Raw genomic sequence first — 20,405 nt, 5'->3', positions numbered from 1 at the left:
TTTTTTTTGCAGATGATAGAATAGAGTCTCATCGTTCTTTGTGTGTGTTCAGTGTTTACAGAGTAATATCACACAATATTCTGTGGGCCTCGAGAAATCACTGAAAACGCTCTGAAACTCTGGCACTGGGAGCGTCCGTTCTCCAAAAGTGGCTGGCACTCAATGAGTTAAAACACCTGCGGCTTATAGTCCGGTGCGGCTTATATATGTAACAAACAGGCAATTTTGCTGCTGCGGCTTATACTCCGGTGCGGCTTATAGTGCGGAAATTATGGTATACACATTCAATACTTCCAATATTTTTATAGGAGACGTGGGGGGCATTGATCCACGTAGCACCGTCAAAAATTTATTTTTTATTTTTTGACGTCTCAACTCGTCATTGGCAGTGAACGGTTGGATTGTGTTTGACGACTCAACTCGTCATTGGCAGTGAACGTGTTAATAAACATACAGTTAATAAACATACAGTTAATAAACACAGTTAATAAACACAGTTAATAAACATAGTTAATAAACATAGTTAATAAACACAGTTAATAAACATACAGTTAATAAACATACAGTTAATAAACACAGTTAATAAACATAGTTAATAAACACAGTTAATAAACACAGTTAATAAACATACAGTTAATAAACATACAGTTAATAAACATACAATATTGTCATGTTAGCAATACTTCGTAATCCTGATTACCATAATCTAGCAGGAAGATCTTATTATTATTATTATTATTCCCTGTAGGCTCCTAAATGGAGCATAGGCCCACAACCACACAATGCCAATGGGCTCTGGGCAGTCTTCCTCTTCCTCATACAGAGGAAGACTGCGATGGCGGTTTCTTGTGCAAGTGGGTTTTTGGGTGGGGTTGCTAGCCCCACACCCATTACCCCTAACATACATGTCTTTGATGGTGGGGGGAGACTGGAGCACCTGGAGAAAACCCAGACGAACATGGGGAGAACATGCAAACTCCACACAGAAAGGGCCTGGGACAGACCAGGGTTTGAACCCACGACCTTCTTGTTGTGAGGCGACAGTGGTAACTACTGCACCACCGTGCCGCCCCAAGATAACAGGGATTATCACTTTAGAAATGTGCAGCCAGAGTTTTGACTATTTCATCCAAATCTATCCTCTTCCGTTGAGGCTAACATAAAGCACACACACACCAAGTGCCACACCATTTACTCACCTATTTTGACAAATCTGCAGGGAAACATCTGCTCGTCAATCTTGTGCTTTAAGGTGAAGGTCTCCTTGTTGTAGTCATTCTTAAGGCCACTGGCAGGAAGAGGAAGAGGATGGAGATGATGAAGCTGTTTCACAAGGTAAGTTACTGTACTTTCTGTGTGTGTGTGTGTGTGGGAGGGGGGGGGGGGTGAATGTTGGCTACTCTACTGACTCACTTTAGCCACTTCTTAACATGCAGTGGAATCCGTATTATAACCTGCACCTAGCCGGTTGGCCTGCATGTTAACTCATTGAGTGCCAAGGACGAGTATGTTCGTCAAGTGGTTTAGTAACGTAGAGTGCCAAGGACGAGTATGTTCGTCAATTGCATTTTTTGACGGTGGGACGTGGATCAAAGCCTAATATATCTCCTGTAAAATTTTGGGGCATGTTGAATGTGTATAACCTATTTTACCGACCCATTAGGTGGCGACAGTGCTCTCCAGATTACAGAAAGGTCCGGAAAACAGCAGGAAAAACCCCCGTGATCAAAGAGAAACCGCTCATGCTGCAGCCAGAGCCATATAGATGGCTCTGACTGCAGCTGATGTTGGCTGCGAACAGCAGTCAATCCGCGCACACAACTGAGCCCCTCTGCCTCTGTCTGTCTGTCTGCATAGTTTCTTCACACGATTAGCCACCAGAAAGGCAGCACCCGACGCCGAAGGGCCAAACCTTTCCCTGCAGTCCGGTTTGGCATTTCCGTGTCGCGCTGGGAGTCGGCGCAAAAAAACGGAGCGCTCCGAAAATAGACTGGGTGCGTGTTAGGCTGTGTGTTAGTGTGGGGAGGAGTTTGCAGCTGAGGGGGGGAGAGGGGGGTGGGGCACGCAGGCACCACACAACTACACCACGTCACTACATCAGAAAATATTATCTTCAGACTCAGTGAATGTGCTTGAAATGCTGCATTTCACAAAAGGCGGAATAACTCAGCTTCTAATTTGAAAAGTGTCTTTTTGCTCAAAACAGCCTATCTTCTCCGGCTCATAACTAAAGAACGGAAAATGGGATCAATAAACTTTTTTTGCAGATGATAGAAGAGAGTCTCATCGTTCTTTGTGCGAGTTCGGTGTTTACATAGTAATATCACACAATATTCTGTGGGCCTCGAGAAATCACTGAAAACGCTCTGAAACTCTGGCACTGGGAACGTCCGTTCTCCAAAAGTGGCTGGCACTCAATGAGTTAAACAACAATTAGCCGGCCTACGCGCACTCCCGCGACTCCGTATCTTATCTACCTCGACCACCGGTATAAGATCCGCTTCCACGCAAGCGCTGGTCATGTTAAACAGTGGAACGATATGATCCGCATATTATGTCCGTAGTGGGCGGGTGTGGCTCTTCGTGACTCACTTCGCGTTCGCTAGTTTATTAATTAATGAATCGTTCGGGCAATCGCTTATATCAACGAGCAAACTCACGGTTTCCTCAAGTGTTGCAAAAACGGCTTGAATTGTTAAGTGGGGGCTAGAATGACCGTGCTTTCCGAGGTGAGGGCTGGCTTGACTGCAGTTGCAGGCAGCCAGGTCCAGTGCATCAGGAGGCACGCTGCTGCGTTGCTTGCTTGCTCCCATGTCAGAAAAACAAAGCCTAACGTTTGTGGGAGATTCAAGTTGTCGCACTTATTACTTTTAGCTAATGCTACGTTGTTTTTTCATCAAGGCAATGTCCAGAAGATATGGGTTCATGAGTTTCTGCAAATGCAGATAGATAGGCTACAGTAGGAGCATGCATGCATGTTGTCTGTTTCAATAATGAAAGCGTCCTTTACCGAGAACGACGTGCCGACCAATTAAATATTCTTGCTGCGAAATCGGCCTCTTAATGACAACACTGGAATAAATAAGATCGACTACGACTATAGAGGCTATAAAGAATGGACTATAGAGAATTAAATGGATTCAAAACATTTATTTAGGAAACATAGGCTATCAAACTTTTGTGGGGAGAAATACATTTAAAACTAGTCAGATATGACTAGTTGCCACTTGTAAAATAAATCACCCACAGTGATTGACGACGGTGCGACCACTATTTTGACTGCCTCATAGCTAAAGCTGTTTCCTATCACATTTCTTGTGTTTGATACATGCTACCGTGCCGCCGCCCCGCCCACTGGCAGAAAAAACGTCTCATATCCAGTTGTTTCTTAACAAAGACCCCTCATGTTTAGAAAGGCAAAACCTGAAAATATCCTGCTCTCTCTAGCTGGACATGATCCGGAGTTCATGTTTAAAAGGCACTTTTGGTGATTAAGCCAAAGTAATTTGTCACCGACTGAGTCTTTCTTTTCCAATTGTGAAAAAAGAAACACATCGATCTCTCTGGTAAGATAGTGGAACTGCATGGATAATGTGAGTCACAGATTACCAAGACAAATGAGTTCCCTGCCCTGCTTACGTCTTACACAGTATCGGAGATTTGCCAGACGTCTAGTATTAAAGAAAAAATACATCCAATATGAGCTTTGACACAAACGGTGTGCTAATATAAATGGCAGCAGCTTCCGAGCGGACTGGAGTTTATCAGATGTGCATAAACACAACAGAATACCGTAAATTCCGGAGTATAAGCCGCACCTGCAAAGTTGACTGTTTTTTTACATATATAAGCCGCACCGGACTATAAGCCGCGGGTGTTTTAATGGGGTTTTTTTTTTTTTTTGTGTTTTAATGTTTAATTACCATATGTAAGGGTTCATGCACAGAGGGGATTGTCGGGAAAGAGATGGCTGTTTGAGGAAGCTCCCATTTATTAACATTTCAACAAAACAACATAACACAACACCACCTGTGTTGTGTTATGTTATGTTATGTTGTTAACACATTCAGTGCCAGCGACGCCATATGGCGTCATTAGAAATTTACCGTACAGTGCCAGCGACGCCAAATGGCGTCATAACTCGATTTTTTTTTTTTGACGGGGGGGTGTCGATCTATGCCTCTTACATCGCCTCTTACAATATTCAGAGGTATTGAATGTGTCTAACCTATTTTACAGAACCCTTAGGTGGCGACAGCGCTCTCCAGATGAGAGAACGTGGAGTGAAACACACAGAAGAAGTCATTGGGGGGAAGGAAATCGCATCGCATCCGTCCGTATGCAGCGGCTTCATTGAAGCAACGTTTAGCTGTGCCCCTGCAGCAGCCAATCTGCTATCACAATTGAGCACCTCGATGTCCGCTGCAACAGCCTCCGTGTCCGCTGCAACACATGATCAGCCGTGGATTTGTTATTATTCTCAACTCGAAGCATGGGAGCTGGTACACGCGGCTGTAAAAAAGCAGGATCTAGCTGACTTTTTCAGTGCTGAGCACAGGCAGAGAAAACGAGAAAACAGCAGAGCAGAGAGACACTCCTCCCACAACGGGGGGGGGGGGGGGGAGGAGGAGGGGGGGAGGTGGGCACGCAGAGCCAAGTACACAACACAGACCCAGACAGCAGGACAGGGTTGGCAAACGCAAGCCAGAATATCCGATGCCCACCAGCAGCAAAAGATCAGCAAGAAGCTGCAACCAGCAGCGCATGCAGGCGCCAGCGCTGCTGGTTTCAGCTAAAAATATTATTCTTCCAAACAAAATTCCCTTGCCTTCACTGTTTTATTGAAGGAAATTATTTTTGAGGTGTGACTACATCAGAAAATTAGCTTCAGAGTCAGTGATGTGCTTGAAATGTTTAATTTCACAAAAGGCTCATTATCTCAGCTCGTAGAAAAAAAGCTCTGTTTTTCGTTCGATCAAGCTATCTTCTCCGGCTCATAACTAAAGAACGGAAAATGGGATCAATAAACTTTTTTTTGCAGGTGATAGAAGAGAGTCTCATCGTTATTTGTGCGTGTTCAGTGTTTACATAGTAATTATTAAAGAAATTATATGACTGTTTTAAAATGCATTGCGGCCTATGTGGCACAGCAAGCAACCTTTTGCCCAAGGGCCGTGGCACTGAAAGTGTTAACTCATTAAGTGCCATAGACGACCTAACTCGTCTTACATAATCCAGCGCTTAAGTGCCAAGGACGGACTAACTCGTCTTACATAAAGATTTTTTTTTTTTGACGGTGGGACATCAATCAACCCCTTTTACATCTTCGAGATAACTATTTGGAGCAAGAGCATGTGTGTAATCTATTTTACCGACCACTAAGTGGCGACAGAGACCGAGAGAAGTCACAGCCACGGGACCCAAAAGCCACAAAAGCAGCCGCCTCCGCGGAAATGGCTTGGCGATTTCACAGTCAGAAGCCCGGACACACACACACAGAACGGACAGAGATCCCTTCCCCCCAGAGCCGCGCAGCAACGCGCGAACACACACACACACACACACACACACACACACACACACACACACACACACACACACACCGCGGGAGCAAGCCAGCCATTCAAGGAAATGGCGACGCGATTTTACAGTAATCCATTTCAGACTCGTCTTGCCCGACAGGCAGACAGGCAGGCAGGCAGCAGCAACGCGCTTCTGACACGCCCGCTGTTAGGAGGAAGGAGGAGAAGACACACGGAGGGAGGAGTTTGAATGAGAGGGGTGTTTCCTGTTGTTATGGAGGAAATTACTGTTCAAAACTATTGTTTAGAATGTCTGACGGTCTTACTGATGCCAAAAATGAATGGTTAAAGTGACTGTTTCACAAAAAGCCATTTATCTCTGAATAAATTTCCAGACGCTGAAACCATGCTGTACTCAACGGCTAATATCTACATAACTACTAACTCTGCAAACTAACTCTTTTAGACAGAGAAAGCACACATTCTATTAGTTATTTTTAGATGATTGATGTTCATGAATTCTTAACAGAAAAGAATCCTCGGCTGTTCTAAAATGAGCCAGAATCGTCAAAAACACCCCTGGCACAACTTACCTACAGGAATGAAAACATGGCTGGCATTCAATGTGTTAAAAGAGGGCAAGAGAGGAAATTAAAACAGAAGTGGATTTATAGTTAGAAAGAGTGCTAAAAAAGAGATTTTTTTTTTTTTTTTTTTGAAAAAATCCATAGATAAGCCGCACCGTTATATAAGCCGCAGGGGCCAAAAAAGGCCAAAAAACGGGAAAAAAGCCACGGCTTATAGTCCGGAATTTACGGTATATAAGAAATCAAAAGTTGTTGGCCATTTTAAATTCCTATCTGAATTGGCTTTTGGAAGCAAAAGGTTGCACTCAAAAGCAGTGACATATCAGCATCACTGCATCCTCTCCCTCTATCTCAGTATCACTGCATCCTCTCTCGCTCACCTGGACAGAAGCTCTGTCATGTTCTCTTCACTCATCCCACCAAACACTTTGAACTTCTTCAGGTTGCAAACATGAGTCTTCTCGTACTTTCCGAAGGTGATGCTCTGAACAATCGCCGGCCTTTCCAACTTCAATATTAGGTACTGGGGGGGAATGGAGCAGAGAAAAGGAGAACAGATATTAAGTTATTAGTGTGCCTGGAGGACCATGGAAATTCCCGAGCGCTTATGGAAGACCAGCAGCCACTGTGAAAAGATGTTTTCTTATGGAAGACCAGCCACTGTGAAAAGATGTTTTCATTATCTAAACGACGACAGCAGGGTCAATCTGCTGCTTCAGTTAAGTGGCATCACATGCAATCTATGAGGCGCATCCACCTATCAGTGGTGTGCTAACAAGACAGGACATTTAACAACAAATCTCTGAGGTCCATTAAGACAGAGTGGTTGATGAAATGGGCCACTGGGAAGCGGGCATTCAGCAAACCCTCGAGACCAATGATTTTACATCCACTCCAATCAAAGATGAGCGTAACATTTGTGCGGCTGTGTACTGTATCCTACCAATTGCAATCCATTTCCAGAAAGCAATCATCAATGTTAATCTGTGGTGAAAGTTTAACGGCAAAAACCAATGTGATTTACAAGTTTTCTGACATGAATTTATCTTAAAACCTTTCAATCGATGAAAAATAGCTCTATTGATTTTTTTTATTTACTCTTCTCTCAGGTATTGATCTTGGCCTTGGTAATATGAGATAATACAGCCTGGTCCTCCTATCAGTCTCTAATGACGACTCATGCTGCCAAGGACATCATTTACAGATCTGAGGCCCACTCTTTTTTTAATTGACAGAGGAGGTGCAAAGAATGTCAGCAATGTGATTCTCATGTCTGGGCCAATGCTAGGGCTGGGCGATAATTCAATATTATAATTTATCATCAGTCCGTGTTTTTTTTGTGGGGTAAAGGGGGGGCATTTTTTTGCATGGGGGCCATGGACATCACCATGATAGCTAGGTTGTGTTCGTTTTCTTTTTGCTATGTGGTGGAGACTGTGATAGAGACTGTTCACCTGTAGATTCTGCCCAGGATGTTGTTCAAAATGGGCTAAAAATATATCTTAATGTGTTTGTTAATGGGGGGGTCCTGCAGGGAGGGGGTTGTTTTTCTGAATGGGTCTGTTTGTGTATGTGTATGCATAGGTTTTGTTTTGTGTAGATGTTTGTGGTTTATATGTTCCTTCTTTCCCCTTTTATGCTTAAAAATGTAAATCAATAAAAAAAAAATCACAAAAAAAACTAACATGATTCTTCCTAACTGAGTACAAGTACCTGCTGCAAGCAATCAGGCAGGAAGCTCGGGCTTGGACAGAGGTGTAGTATAGGAATGTAGTATATTAAGCAGATCCAGGATCTGTCCCTTGATCTGGTTTGGCTTAACCAGATAATTGCCATTCTAGTTAAGTCATACCACGAAAGTAGTTCTCAACTCGTTAAGTGGATCCAGGTTTTTCTAATCAAGTTGAGAGCGCGTGCACATGAAAATGCCAGTGCACAGGAGCTCGTGCCCTCAAAAGAGGCGTGGTTTTTAACAACTAGCCAATCACAATGCAATATGGACTGCTCCAGCTTTTACAGCGCCAGACACGCCTATTTCCTCATTCATTCAAAGCGCAAATCGTGAAGCTTTACTATGTATGTGAGAATCAAAATCCACTTTGGATATTATTAGTCTGTTCCCGAATTACTGTCTAAAGTTACCACTTTTATTCAAATCAGTAATTTCTTTGAAGAGCGGTTTCTGCCTCCACGTATCTACAGCAGCTCAATTCACCCTCTCAATAAACTCAATAAAACCTGCATGTCTTTTTTGCGAGTGGAAGTAATGTGTAATCTATCTCAGTCTAAATTTCCAAAATCCGTAGGCGTTTTTAGACCATTTAGGCTCAATGAATAATAATGATCTCATGATGTGTTTGGTTGCACTGATGGAATAATTCCTATAGGCGATCAATAAAAAAATAACGATAACTAGAACGACCGCACCGTGGATTTATGCCTCCGCCATTAGTTGATTCTTGAGTCCAAATTGCAATTTGAGGCAAATTGGAAGAAATTCTGTCAAGGCGCTCCTGATATGTTGCGTTACAGAGCTTGGAAATTGGGTGTGTGAGGTCACAGTGACCTTGACCTTTGGTCACCAAAATGTAATCCGTTCATCCTTGCGCCCAAGTCGACGTTTGAGCCAAATTGGAAGAAATTCTATCAAGCCGTTCTTGAGATATCGCTTTAACGAACTTGGGAATGGCATTCGTGAGGTCACAGTGACCTTGAACTTTTACCATGAAAATCTAATCAGTTCATCCTTGAGTCCAAGTCGATGTTTGAGGCAAATTTGATGAAACTCCGTCAAGGCATTCCTGAGATATCGCGTTAACACGCTTGAAAATGGTGTTCGAGAGGTCACAGTGACCTTGGCCTTTGACCTTTGACCACCAAAATCTAATTAGTTCATGCTTGAGTCCAAGGCGATGTTTGAGACAAATTTGATCCAATTCCGTCAAGGCATTCCTGAGATATCGCGTTAACAAGCTTGAAAATAGCATTTGAGAGGTCACAGTGACAATGGCCTTTGGCCACCAAAATCAAATTAGTTCATGCTTGAGTCCAAGTCGATGTTTGAGGCAAATTTGATGAAATTCCGTCAAGGCATCCCTGAGATATCGCATTAACAAGCTTGAAAATGGTGTTCGAGAGGTCACAGTGACCTTGACCTTTGACTTTTGATGACCAAAATCTAATCACATCATCCTTGAGTCTAAGTCGATGTTTGAGGCAAATTTGATGAAATTCCGTCAAGGCATTCTTCAGATATCGCGTTAACGAACATCGGACGGACGTACGGACTGACAACCCGGATCCATAATGCCTCCGGCCTGGCTATCGCCGGCGGAGGCATAATAAAATTAAACTAGAACGACCGCAACGCGGACTTATGCCTCCGCCATTAGTTCATTCTGGAGTCCAAATCGCCATTTGAGGCAAATTGGAAGAGATTCCGTCAAGGCGCTCCTGTGATGTTGCGTTACAGAGCTTGGAAATTGGGTGTGTGAGAGGTCACAGTGACCTTGAACTTTGACCACCAAAATGTAATCAGTTCATCCTTGAGTCCAAGTCGATGTTTGAGACAAGTTTGATTAAATTCCGTCAAGGCATTCCTGAGATATCGCGTTAACAAGCTTGAAAATGGCGTTCGAGAGCTCACCTTGACCTTTGACCTTTGACCACCAAAATCTAATCAGATCATCCTTGAGTGTAAGGCGATGTTTGAGGCAAATTTGATGAAATTCCGTCAAGGCATTCGTGAGATATCGCATTAACAAGCTGGAAAATGGCGTTTGAGAGGTCACAGTGACCTTGACCTTTGACTTTTGACCACCAAAATGTAATTGGTTCATCCTTGAGTCCAAGTCGATGTTTGAGACAAGTTTGATTAAATTCCGTCAAGGCATTCCTGAGATATCGCGTTAACAAGCTTGAAAATGGCGTTCAAGAGGTCACAGTGACCTTGACCTTTGACCACCAAAATCTACTCAGTTCATCCTTGAGTCCAAGTCGATGTTTGAGACAAGTTTGATTAAATTCCGTCAAGGCATTCCTGAGATATCGCGTTAACAAGCTTGAAAATGGCGTTCGAGAGGTCACAGTGACCTTGACCTTTGACCTTTGACCACCAAAATCTAATCAGATCATCCTTGAGTCTAAGTCGATGTTTGAGGCAAATTTGATGAAATTCCGTCCAGGCGTTCCTCAGATATCGCGTTAACAAACATGGAACATCGTACGGACGGACGGACAGCCGTACGGACAGCCGTACGGACGGACAACCCGGATCCATAATGCCTCCGGCCTGGCTATCACCGGCGGAGGCATAAAAAGGCTGCTGAACTGAGTCGACACGTCGATACGTGCGGGCATAGATTTCATTTAGGCTATAAAAAATTGCCTATTTTGTGGTCACATACAGTATAGGCTATTGGCAGCAGAGTCGCATATCTCCATATTTCATACAAGGATATATGCTGGAAATATGAAGTTCAATCATACAGGCCAAAAGCAACACAGTTGCAGCTGCAAAATGCAGGAGTAGCCTAGATATGAATCATCTGTGTGCAGGCGATCCCATATTAAATTGCTTAGATGTAGTAGTCTATTCTAGCATGTATGACCATGTCCAACCCAACGTCAGCCTCATCTCCATTGCCCACACGGCACCGTGCGCTTTGGAGACATTTATGTAACCTTTTTATGTCGATTTAGTGATATTTCTCCACTCACCGACCGTTCAGCTGCAATCGGGGTCAAACGTATCTAGCCTACTTGGGAGCACAAAAATGAATATATAAAAACATATTCCAAAGTGGTAAGTAGGGCTTAATTAAAATGTAGCCTGCAACAAGTGCAAGGCTTCAGTCGTCGATTAATTCAACAGGAGCCATGTTTTTTTTTGTTTTTTTCCCTTTTTCATTTGAATCCACACTAATCATTTACAAAGCTAAAAACAAATTACTCCCTAACAATAGGGGTGTGCCGAAAAATCGTTTCTTGGATGCATCGCGATGAGACACGGTGCACGGGGCACGGTGGCTCAGTGGTAGAGCTGTCGCCTCACAGTCAGAAGGTCCTGAGTTCGATTCTCGCCTGGGACACTGTGGGCGCTGTGGTTGTGTTCCCCCCCATATCTTCAGTGCCTACTGCCCAGGTGGGGTATCTCGTCGTAAGGGCCTTTCTGTCTGTGTGGAGTTTGCATGTTCTCCCCGTGCTCCCCCAGGGGGTTCCTCCGTATATAACCCCCCCACTAAAAACATGCAGAAGATCAGATCGTCATCGTCATCTGACCAGTGACGACAACATCCGAAATTGGTCCCCGGGCGCTGTACGAGAAAGCGACCACTGCTCCTGGCCTGCCCCCTGGAGGAAAGGACAAGCCTGGATGGGTCAAATGCAGAGGACATATTTCACCGGCCACCATCAGCATGAGTGTGTGTAGTGGCCGCATGCATGTGTTGTAGTGTGTTGTGTGACAATAAAGACGGGCTGCCGTCTGAAAATCGTTTTTAATCGTTTTTAAATCGAGACACGTAACGATTCAAAGCGATGCAAAATGTTCGATTATCGATTACTTTTCCTGACCACAGAAACAGAGCCGTAGCGCCCGGAACGAAAAAAGCCGGCCGGACAGTTTTAAGGGACGGACTCATAAGACCGACTGTAGACAGAGAAAATGGCGGCGGCAGCTAACGCGCTAGCTCTGACTGAGCGTCAGATTCACCCATCTGGGTTAAAATCCACCGTGTGGAGGCAATTCGGGTTTTATGACCATGAAGGCAGAACGACGATTGACAGAAGCTACTCCGTGTGTAAGACGTGTAAAACACAAATCAAGTACAGTGGCAACACCACGAACATGAGGCAGCACCTCACGCGTTTCCATCCCGGGTGGGAGGAGGAGAAGACGCTGGTTGTTGCTACTGCTAACCAACCTAACTATGTCACGGTAACGGCACACTTCTCATAAGTGACAATGACTGGGAGCTGGTGAGTTATGTCCTCCAGACAAGAGTGATGACTGAGAGCCACACGGGTGCACAGAATAAACAGAATAAGCTATTTTTGTATTAATCCTGCCAGTACAGAAATCTGTGAAAACAGCAGAATAAGCTATTTTTTTAATATTAATCCTAAATCTGTGAAAACAGCAGAGAATTTTGGTTAAAAGAAAAGAAGTCTTATTTCTAAAGGCACTTTATTTAAAATAATCTCACCTGTAATTTGTTGTGAATAAGAGCAGCTTTTTGTTGTGGGAAATGTTTTGGATGTATTGTTTGGTCGGATTGATCTAAATAAAAGAGAATGGAGTTAAATTTGTTTGTTTACTTTAATTAATGGATACTGACAAAGAAATCCTGTATGGGGAAAAAGATACTGACAAAGAAATCCTGTATGGGGAAAAAGATGCATCGAAAATCGTGATTAATCGTAATAATCGTAATAATCGTTTAATCATCGAATCGTAGCACCCTGAATCGTAATCGAACCGAATCGTGAGGTGCCTAAGGTGGCACACCCCTACCTAACAATATACAAAAATGGTTCAAAGAAATAATTTAAGAAGGAGAGGGAATCTCTTGCAATCCAAGGTGCGCACCACACTCAAAAGCATGTGCATATCCGTCAACGGGGTGAGGCTGTGGAACAATTTACCTGAAGTGATCAAAGAAAGTTTACACATCGCTCAATTCAAAAAGCAGTTTAAAATGTTTACCCTAGAGCAGCGTTTCTCAACTGGTGGGTCGTCGCGGGGCCGTTTTGATTGGGTCGCGGACATTGAGAAAAAAAAAACTTCATGACAAGGAAAATAGTGGGTGCTGAGGCTACACCAGTTGAGAACCACTGCCCTAGAGAACTATAAAATATAAGAGATTGCACTGAATCGTTTTGCTTGTCTGTTTCATATATCCAGACATATATTTTGCTTCTTTTTTCCCAGTATTTTCTTGTACTTATTTCTAGAATATTTTGTTCTTTATTTCCAGAATTATTTCTTCCGATAAACTAAGAGTTTATTATTTGGAGAAATGACTGTACTTTTGATAAACAAACTGTAACCGTGTCAAAAAAATTAAGATGTATAAAAGGGGTAGGAAACCACAAGCATTAGCTTCTTCCTTCTCCTTTTTTGAACATGCAGAGACCTGTAATTTATTTTCTTGGTATAACATGTGAAACCATGTGGAAAATGCTTGATTGTTTGATCTCATGTTCAAAAATAAAAATCTCATTCATTCATTCTCATTCAATGCAATGTATTTTTCATATGTGGACAATATGAATGGCGACTCGCTGTTTCCATAGAGCTGATTGGTAAGAAAATACCAATTATGAAATGACCATGGGAAAATAAATGGCGGATGAAAATCTCTGGCACAGTGCTGAAGCAGGAAGTAGGCGGTCACTTTGCCTCTCTATAGGCAGGGCTCCAGACTGCGACCAAAATGGTAACAAATTTCACTGGGTCGCATCGGTGCGAGTGCCTGATAATCATGTGTTGTCGTTTTTCGTTGGTGATCAAGTTCAACACTGCCTATAACATAGCAAAAGAGGAACTCCCGTTCACAAAATTCAAATCCCAGATTACACTGATTGAATGTGAATCCTACCTATGCAAATGACAAGGCCTGTGCAGTTTATAAGAGTGATATCAGACAACCTCAGAAGAGAGACTGGTGACAAAATCGCCTCCGCCTCTTACCTCTCATTCATGATAGACGGTGCCACCACCGATGTATCCACCAAAGAATGCAAAATTGTCTATGCCCGTGTCATCATTGATAATGGAATACCGTCCAATATCCTAATTGGCCATATTGGGGTTGAACACACCCATGCAGAAGGTAAAGTGTGTCTCATTTCTGTTATAGCCAAATGATAAATAATGGTGGAAAAATGCTCTATAAGTTAATTATAATTGCCTATAAGAAAATCTGTTAATTTAATGCTATCACATAAATGACAAGACACAGGTAGCATGTAAAAATACACACAATGAGGTGTGTGTGTGTGTGTGTGTGTGTGTGTGTGTGTGTGTGTGTGTGTGTGTGTGTGTGTGTGTGTGTGTGTGTGTGTGTGTGTGTGTGTGTGTGTGTGTGTGTGTGTAAAAATGCCCAAATGATAAAATACAAATATTCCCATCCTGTATTAGCCTATATATTGACAATATAAGACAATACAAGAATACCCCCTGTTACGCCCCCCACACACACACAAAAACAACAACAAAACACGGTGCGACGAAATCATGTGCTGGTGCGACCAACTGAGAAAGTTGGTTGCACCAGTGCTACCAGTGGAAAAGTTAGGGTGTATTCACACCTGTAGGTAATTTGCTTTGTTCCGATTCAGGGGCTTAATTGATACAATTGTTGCATTTATGCCTTGGTTCATTTGTGTTCACACAGCCACAAATCAAACGATCCAAATAGTATTGCCAAACTTCCTGGATTGGCCAGCAGACACTCTGATAGGCGAATAGCCTCCCAGGATGGAAAAAATAATTCCCACTCCCAGGGATTTTCTATAATGATTATAAGAATGCGTTTTGTTAGACATACATTAGGCTATGTCGGGCGTGCGCCATGCAAGGAGAGAGAGAGAAAGAAAGAGGGAGGGATCGGGAGATTGCCTATTTAGGCTATCTATCGGGAATTTGGAGATAGAAGATCAAAGACCCTCGCAACGTCTGATATTACTATCACGGAGACTTCAGACGATTACGCATATGAACACCTGTCCTGTCAGGAATAAAATATTAATAATTTAATAATAGCCTACGGACATTTCAAGGGAGACATGAATCACTCTGATTGTCTGATTGAACCAGACATCTTATCACAAAGAAGGCTGGCTCTGATTACGACGACTGGTTTTTATTTATTTATGAAGACCAGATAAGTTGATCGAGTTCAAACTGCTGATGTGATGATTAGTGTTGTCACGGTACTCGGTACTTCGGTACTTGGACGGTACTACATTGCTACGGTACTGAACGGTACCTGTTTTTCATGGTACCGAGGGTACCGAATTTACTATTTAGTTTGCCAGCATGGCTTGGCTTCATGGACCCAGCCGCCAGCTAACGTTAGCCTGTCTGCCTGAGCAACACACATACATACTGCGCATACAGCCCCGCGCACTTCCGGGACTACGGTGTCTCCGAACGTCCACACGTAATCGCGAACAGTCATTCACAGCTTGTTGACACAAGCAGTGCGCACAGGCGGCGAAGAGAATGGCTACGGCTGCAGCAGGAGCGGCTGCTCCTATTCCAACAACTCAACTTGTTGAGAAGAAGAATGCAAAGAGTCGCATTTGGAAATATCAGTCCCCAAAGCCCCATCTGCAAAAAGTGTGAAAGGGAGTTCCAAACCAAACAGGGTAACACATCCAATCTCGCCAAGCACCCAGACCTGTTCACAGAATCCAAGGTGGGTTAATTCTTTCAAACGGTGTAAAGTAACACGTTTAACAACATATCAAACGGACCTTATCCTGTCACATTAGTTTTTGAGATAGCTGGCAATGCATTGTGTAACCATAAAAACGTTTGGCTAACGTGTTTCGTAATGGAATCATTATGGGACCCGGCTAATACCTGGTACAGCGTTAGCTAGCATAGTGTAGCGCCTGTGCAATGCAATGTTTGTAATGGAATCATTATGGGACACGGCTAATAGCCGAACTTAGCCATAGTTCAACATGGCATCAAAATAAATACAAGCTTCTTTCGGGTGAAACATGTCCGTGAATTAAAACTAGCTACATAACATTGCTTGCACTCTACATGTGTGTATGTGCAGTTGTCTTTATCATCTCTTTATTTTAGTAAATCTCACTGACGTTACTTTCCATTTAACAGTATGCGAGAGATGAAGATGAAGAGGAAGGCACAAGTCGCGGAGCCCAAAAGACCACCCAGCAGACAATTCCTGATGTTTTTGAAAAGCAGAGGAAATATGACAAGAACTCACATGAAGCAAGAAAGTGTGATAGGGCATTGGCAGAATTCCTATGCATCGATCAAATACCAATATACACCGTTGAAAAAAAAGGATTCCAGCAATTCTGTGAAATAAATTAAATTATAATATTTAATATAATAATAAAATTAAATACTTGAGGGCTACATGCCACTGTCTGTACTCACTGCCATACAGAGTTGAATGTAAGAAGAAGTAAGCAGAAGCCCATTGTTTTGTTTTAAAGTTGAAGGCTACATGCCATTTGTTAATTGGAAATGGTTGCATACTTTAATAAAGGAGAATATGTTGAAGAAATATCAGTCTGTTTTTTTTACCGTGGTACCGAAATTGGTACCGAGTACCGTGGAAATTCACTAGTACCGGTACCGACTACTGAATTATTGGTACCGTGACAACACTAGTGATGATGTAAAAATCCCCCAGTTTATCCATGCAAACTGTTGATATCTGGGAGAGGTATGCTCTCAATTGTATAGCATTGTACTTTAGGATGTTACCTGAATGCAACACAGGTGATGACAGCCAATGACATGCACGGAAAACTGATGTGCGTGTGTGTCTCTGACCCTGTGTCATTATCAATAAACAGCTCCGTGTGTGTTAAAGAACCACAGAGAGAGAGAAAGAGAAACTGCTCCACGTTTACATTTATTTCCTCGGTCTTGCTGCTACTCTGGGAGTGCATGCGAGAACTGCTGCATTAACCCACTCTGCTAACACAAACGCTAGTTTCACAATCGCCAAAACAGGATCTGAATGATGTTTTTAAACTATAAAAATGCTCGTTCTTCAGGCCATTACGCACAGCGCAGTTGACTACGGCAGCTGGTTTATCCAAAAATGTGCAGTGTTTACTGCAGTTGTGTCGGATCGAGGTCGGATCACGTTCTCACCACAAACGAACCACAACAGTTTGTTTAAAGCGGACCGAGACCACCCTTTCTTGGCGATCTCGGTCAGCTTGTTTTGTCCCGCATCCGAGTGCGATTGCTGTGTTCACACTCCCCCAAACGAACCGCACCAAGGGAGAAAACGCTCTCTGTTTCGGAACAACTGCACCAAACGAGATAGGTGTGAATACACCCTTAGTGTTGAGCCCTGCCTATAGGTAAATTACCTGATAAAATTAAAATTGAGACGTGTGTCTGGACAACAGAAGGCCTACCTGTGGTGGGTAGTTGCTCTCAGAAGACCATCTAGAAGACTGATCATTAGGCTTGTCCACCAAGATATTCCTATAAACACAAGTCAGATAAACAAGGCAGCCGGCAAGTTACTTTATTTATCCCAGAGTGAAGTTAGCAGCAACACAAACCTGAGACACAAAATACGCACCATTAAAGCTTCACAACTAACCTATTAACATGCACAGTTAATATTAATCACAAAACACTGTGTGGTGAGAACTGAATCAGAGTCAGAGGTAGGGGTGTGTGTGTGTGTGTGTGTGTGTGTGTGTGTGTGTGTGTGTGTGTGTGTGTGTGTGTGTGTCCTTGCTGTAATTGGATCCTATAACGATGTGCTTACTTGTATAGATAGTCCTAGATTGTGCTGCGGAAACTAGAAAGAATTATACTACTACTGTATCAACTAGCTAGCTATTGTTAGCTAAAGCTAAATGATCACAGGTCCTGAATCAGCAACAGGCAAAGACCGTACTATAAAGCTATGGGTCTGGGTGGTTAAGCTTATTAATTATAGCATTCAGGAGTGCTTATTTAGATAAGATCAGATTTTGTGTAGCTTTGCTCATGATGTTGCTAATGCAGAGCTCGTCTGGAGTCGGGAGGTAGCGTACTAGCTAGTAGTAGACAGGATTAACTTGGTACCCGGCTTGTCATAGATGAGGCAGAATCAAATTAGAAAAGGCGCTGCTGTCAACAATGTAAGTAACGTATTAGCTACTAGTGTGTTGTGTTTGTGGAACTGAATGCTGGCAACGTTAATCCATATCGAAACCAAAACTCTTCTATAAATAGAGGGAAATAATTGTGAAACCAGAAATACTGAGTAGCGTTATCTTAACTGGCGGAGCTATGGGCACCGCAAATATAGTAGCTATTATTTACCTAACGCTACATAGCTAAACTATCTTTACAAATCTGTAGGGTCCTGCGAAATGTTTACCATGATCTTATCTGATCAATAATCCACTTTGCGCTTGTCTTTTACGCACAAGCTTGAATTGATCAACGACCATATGGCCATTATGGGCACCGGGCGGCTGGCGTACAAAACCAAACGCCACTAAATGTTACTGTCAAAGCTAAGCTAGCGTTAGCTGGCTCAGCTCGCAGACGAGCTAGGCCAGACGGGCCAGCCGGGGAAACAATGCGTGCACCGGGGCGATACAGACCACCTGGAACTACGGAAACCAATGCATCCCCCCTGTCAGTCAATAGGTGCATTACTCACTCAGGTAAATATGTGGAGGAGTAAGAGCTCCATTTAAAAACGCTGAAGGAGAGGACTCTGTTCTCAGGAACGACAGCCATCTTGTTGCAGAAAATAACAAGCAGCAGCGGCTAGCAGGACCGAGCGCTGACAGCTCTTAAAGAGACAGTACAGAATAGACTGAGGTTTCTGTTTGTTTTGTTTTTTTGTTTATATATCTCCAGGCATAGGCAGTAGGCTAATGGTAAATAACATTATTATCCCTCTCCATGTAATTTGTTCCTAAAGCCTCCTTGCCCTAAAACCCATATGGGTCCTGAGAGGGTTTTAAGGGGGTCCCAAGCAAATAAGGTATACATTTATTTAGCATAATATTGCATGCACCATCAGGCTGGGCAATATGGTGAAATCAATATAATGATAATCATGATAAAACATTATATACATTATATATATATATAACTATAACAGATGAAAGGAAACAAGTGGATACAAAATATTGTGCTGGGAGAGACAGGAAACCCTATATCGGGCTTATCTACCTAAGAAATGAAACCAATACAATATTAACAATAATCTGATTAGTCAATTAGCCTAGTTGTTGCATGACCTTGGTTCCCCAGCAATACCCCCACCATGTGAAATAGATTGGAGGAACGGTTGTCAAAATATGCTCACACACACAAGGACAAGCAAGGACACACACACGCAGAGATTCCTTGCTTTGTAGTTTGATGCTATCAAAACCTCACTCCAGCCAATTACTCCAAGTTGGCAACCCTGGTCCAATAACATTTTAACACAATAAAGCCCCTTCTAAACATGCAGTGAAATCCGGATTATGACCAGCTGCTAGCCGGTCGGCCTGCATCTTTAGAAACAATTATCCGCCTATGCGCACTCCCGCGAGTGCGGATCATTACCATCTGAGCCCCTAGTACAGGATCCGCATCATTGGCAAAACGGCTGTTGTTTAACACATTCACTGCCAGCCGTTTTTTTTTTACTGTAGGTAGGTTCTGCCAGAGGTTTTTTTTGAGGATTCTGGCTCATCTTTCAAGACCCGAGGATTATTTTCTGCTAAGATTTTGTGAACACACAATATCTAATAGAATGTGTGCTTTCTCTGTCTAAAAGAGTTAGTTTGTAGAGTTAGTAGTTATGTAAGCATTAGCAGTTGAATACAGCATGGTTTCAGCGTCTGGAAATTTATTCTGAGATAAACGGCTTTTTGTGAAATTCGATAGAACAGTCACTTTAACCATTCATTTTTGGCATCAGTAAGACGTCAGACATCTAAACAATACTTTTGAACAGTAATTTCCTCCATAACAGCAGGAAACCCCCCTCTGCTTCCAACTCCTCCCTCCGTGGGCGTTCTCCTCCGCCCTCCTTGGCTCTGCAGCGGGTCTGTGACAAACGAGTTGCTGCTGCCTGCATGGCTGCTGCCTGGCAGTCTGGATGGGGCTCGCTGGATGGGTTTCGCTCGTTTCTTGGCGGTCCGGTTGAGAGCTCTGATGAAGCTCTTGCGATTCTGGGCTTATTTATGGTGCGTGTTTCAAAGTGTGCATCCAGTCTATTCTTGGAACCCCCCACCGTTGCCACCGCTGTGCGTCAGCGCGAAAGTGAAAGCGTTTTCGCCATCCATTTTACTGTATGAGAACGGCTTCCTCGCGCTTTTCCCTCCAGTTTTGGCTCGCCTCTTTCTACTGTGGAGAGACATGTCGCCACTCAGTGGGTCGATAAAATAGATTATACACATTCAATACCTCCAATATTGGTATAGGAGACGTAAAAGGGTTAGATCAACGTCCCACCGTCAAAAAAAAAAAAACGGATTTTGTTTGACGTAAAAACACGTCATTGGCAGTGAACGTGTTAAGACAGCTCATGTTCCGGATCATGTATGTCTGAGTGGGCGG

At 43.1% G+C, this 20,405-nt stretch overlaps 1 protein-coding gene across 2 annotated transcripts in view; it reads right to left on the bottom strand.

Annotated features, from left to right (window-relative positions):
* mkln1 (muskelin 1, intracellular mediator containing kelch motifs) overlaps positions 1 to 18,588 on the bottom strand; it is a 118,884-nt gene extending 100,296 nt beyond the window's left edge. For both annotated transcript variants that reach the window (XM_083660467.1, XM_083660468.1), the window contains exons 1-4: positions 18,505 to 18,588; positions 17,255 to 17,324; positions 6,490 to 6,632; positions 1,200 to 1,288 (exon numbers count right to left, since the gene is read on the bottom strand). In XM_083660467.1, the coding sequence (XP_083516593.1) occupies positions 1,200 to 1,288; positions 6,490 to 6,632; positions 17,255 to 17,324; positions 18,505 to 18,584 (382 nt within the window). In that variant the 5' untranslated portion in view covers positions 18,585 to 18,588. The remainder of the gene's footprint in view (positions 1 to 1,199; positions 1,289 to 6,489; positions 6,633 to 17,254; positions 17,325 to 18,504) is intronic.
* Positions 18,589 to 20,405: the final 1,817 nt, after the last annotated feature.

The sequence above is a fragment of the Poromitra crassiceps genome (genome assembly GCF_964638095.1).
Source record: "Poromitra crassiceps genome assembly, chromosome: 2".
NCBI classification, from domain to species: domain Eukaryota; kingdom Metazoa; phylum Chordata; class Actinopteri; order Beryciformes; family Melamphaidae; genus Poromitra; species Poromitra crassiceps.
This window is presented reverse-complemented; position numbering and strand designations above follow the sequence as displayed.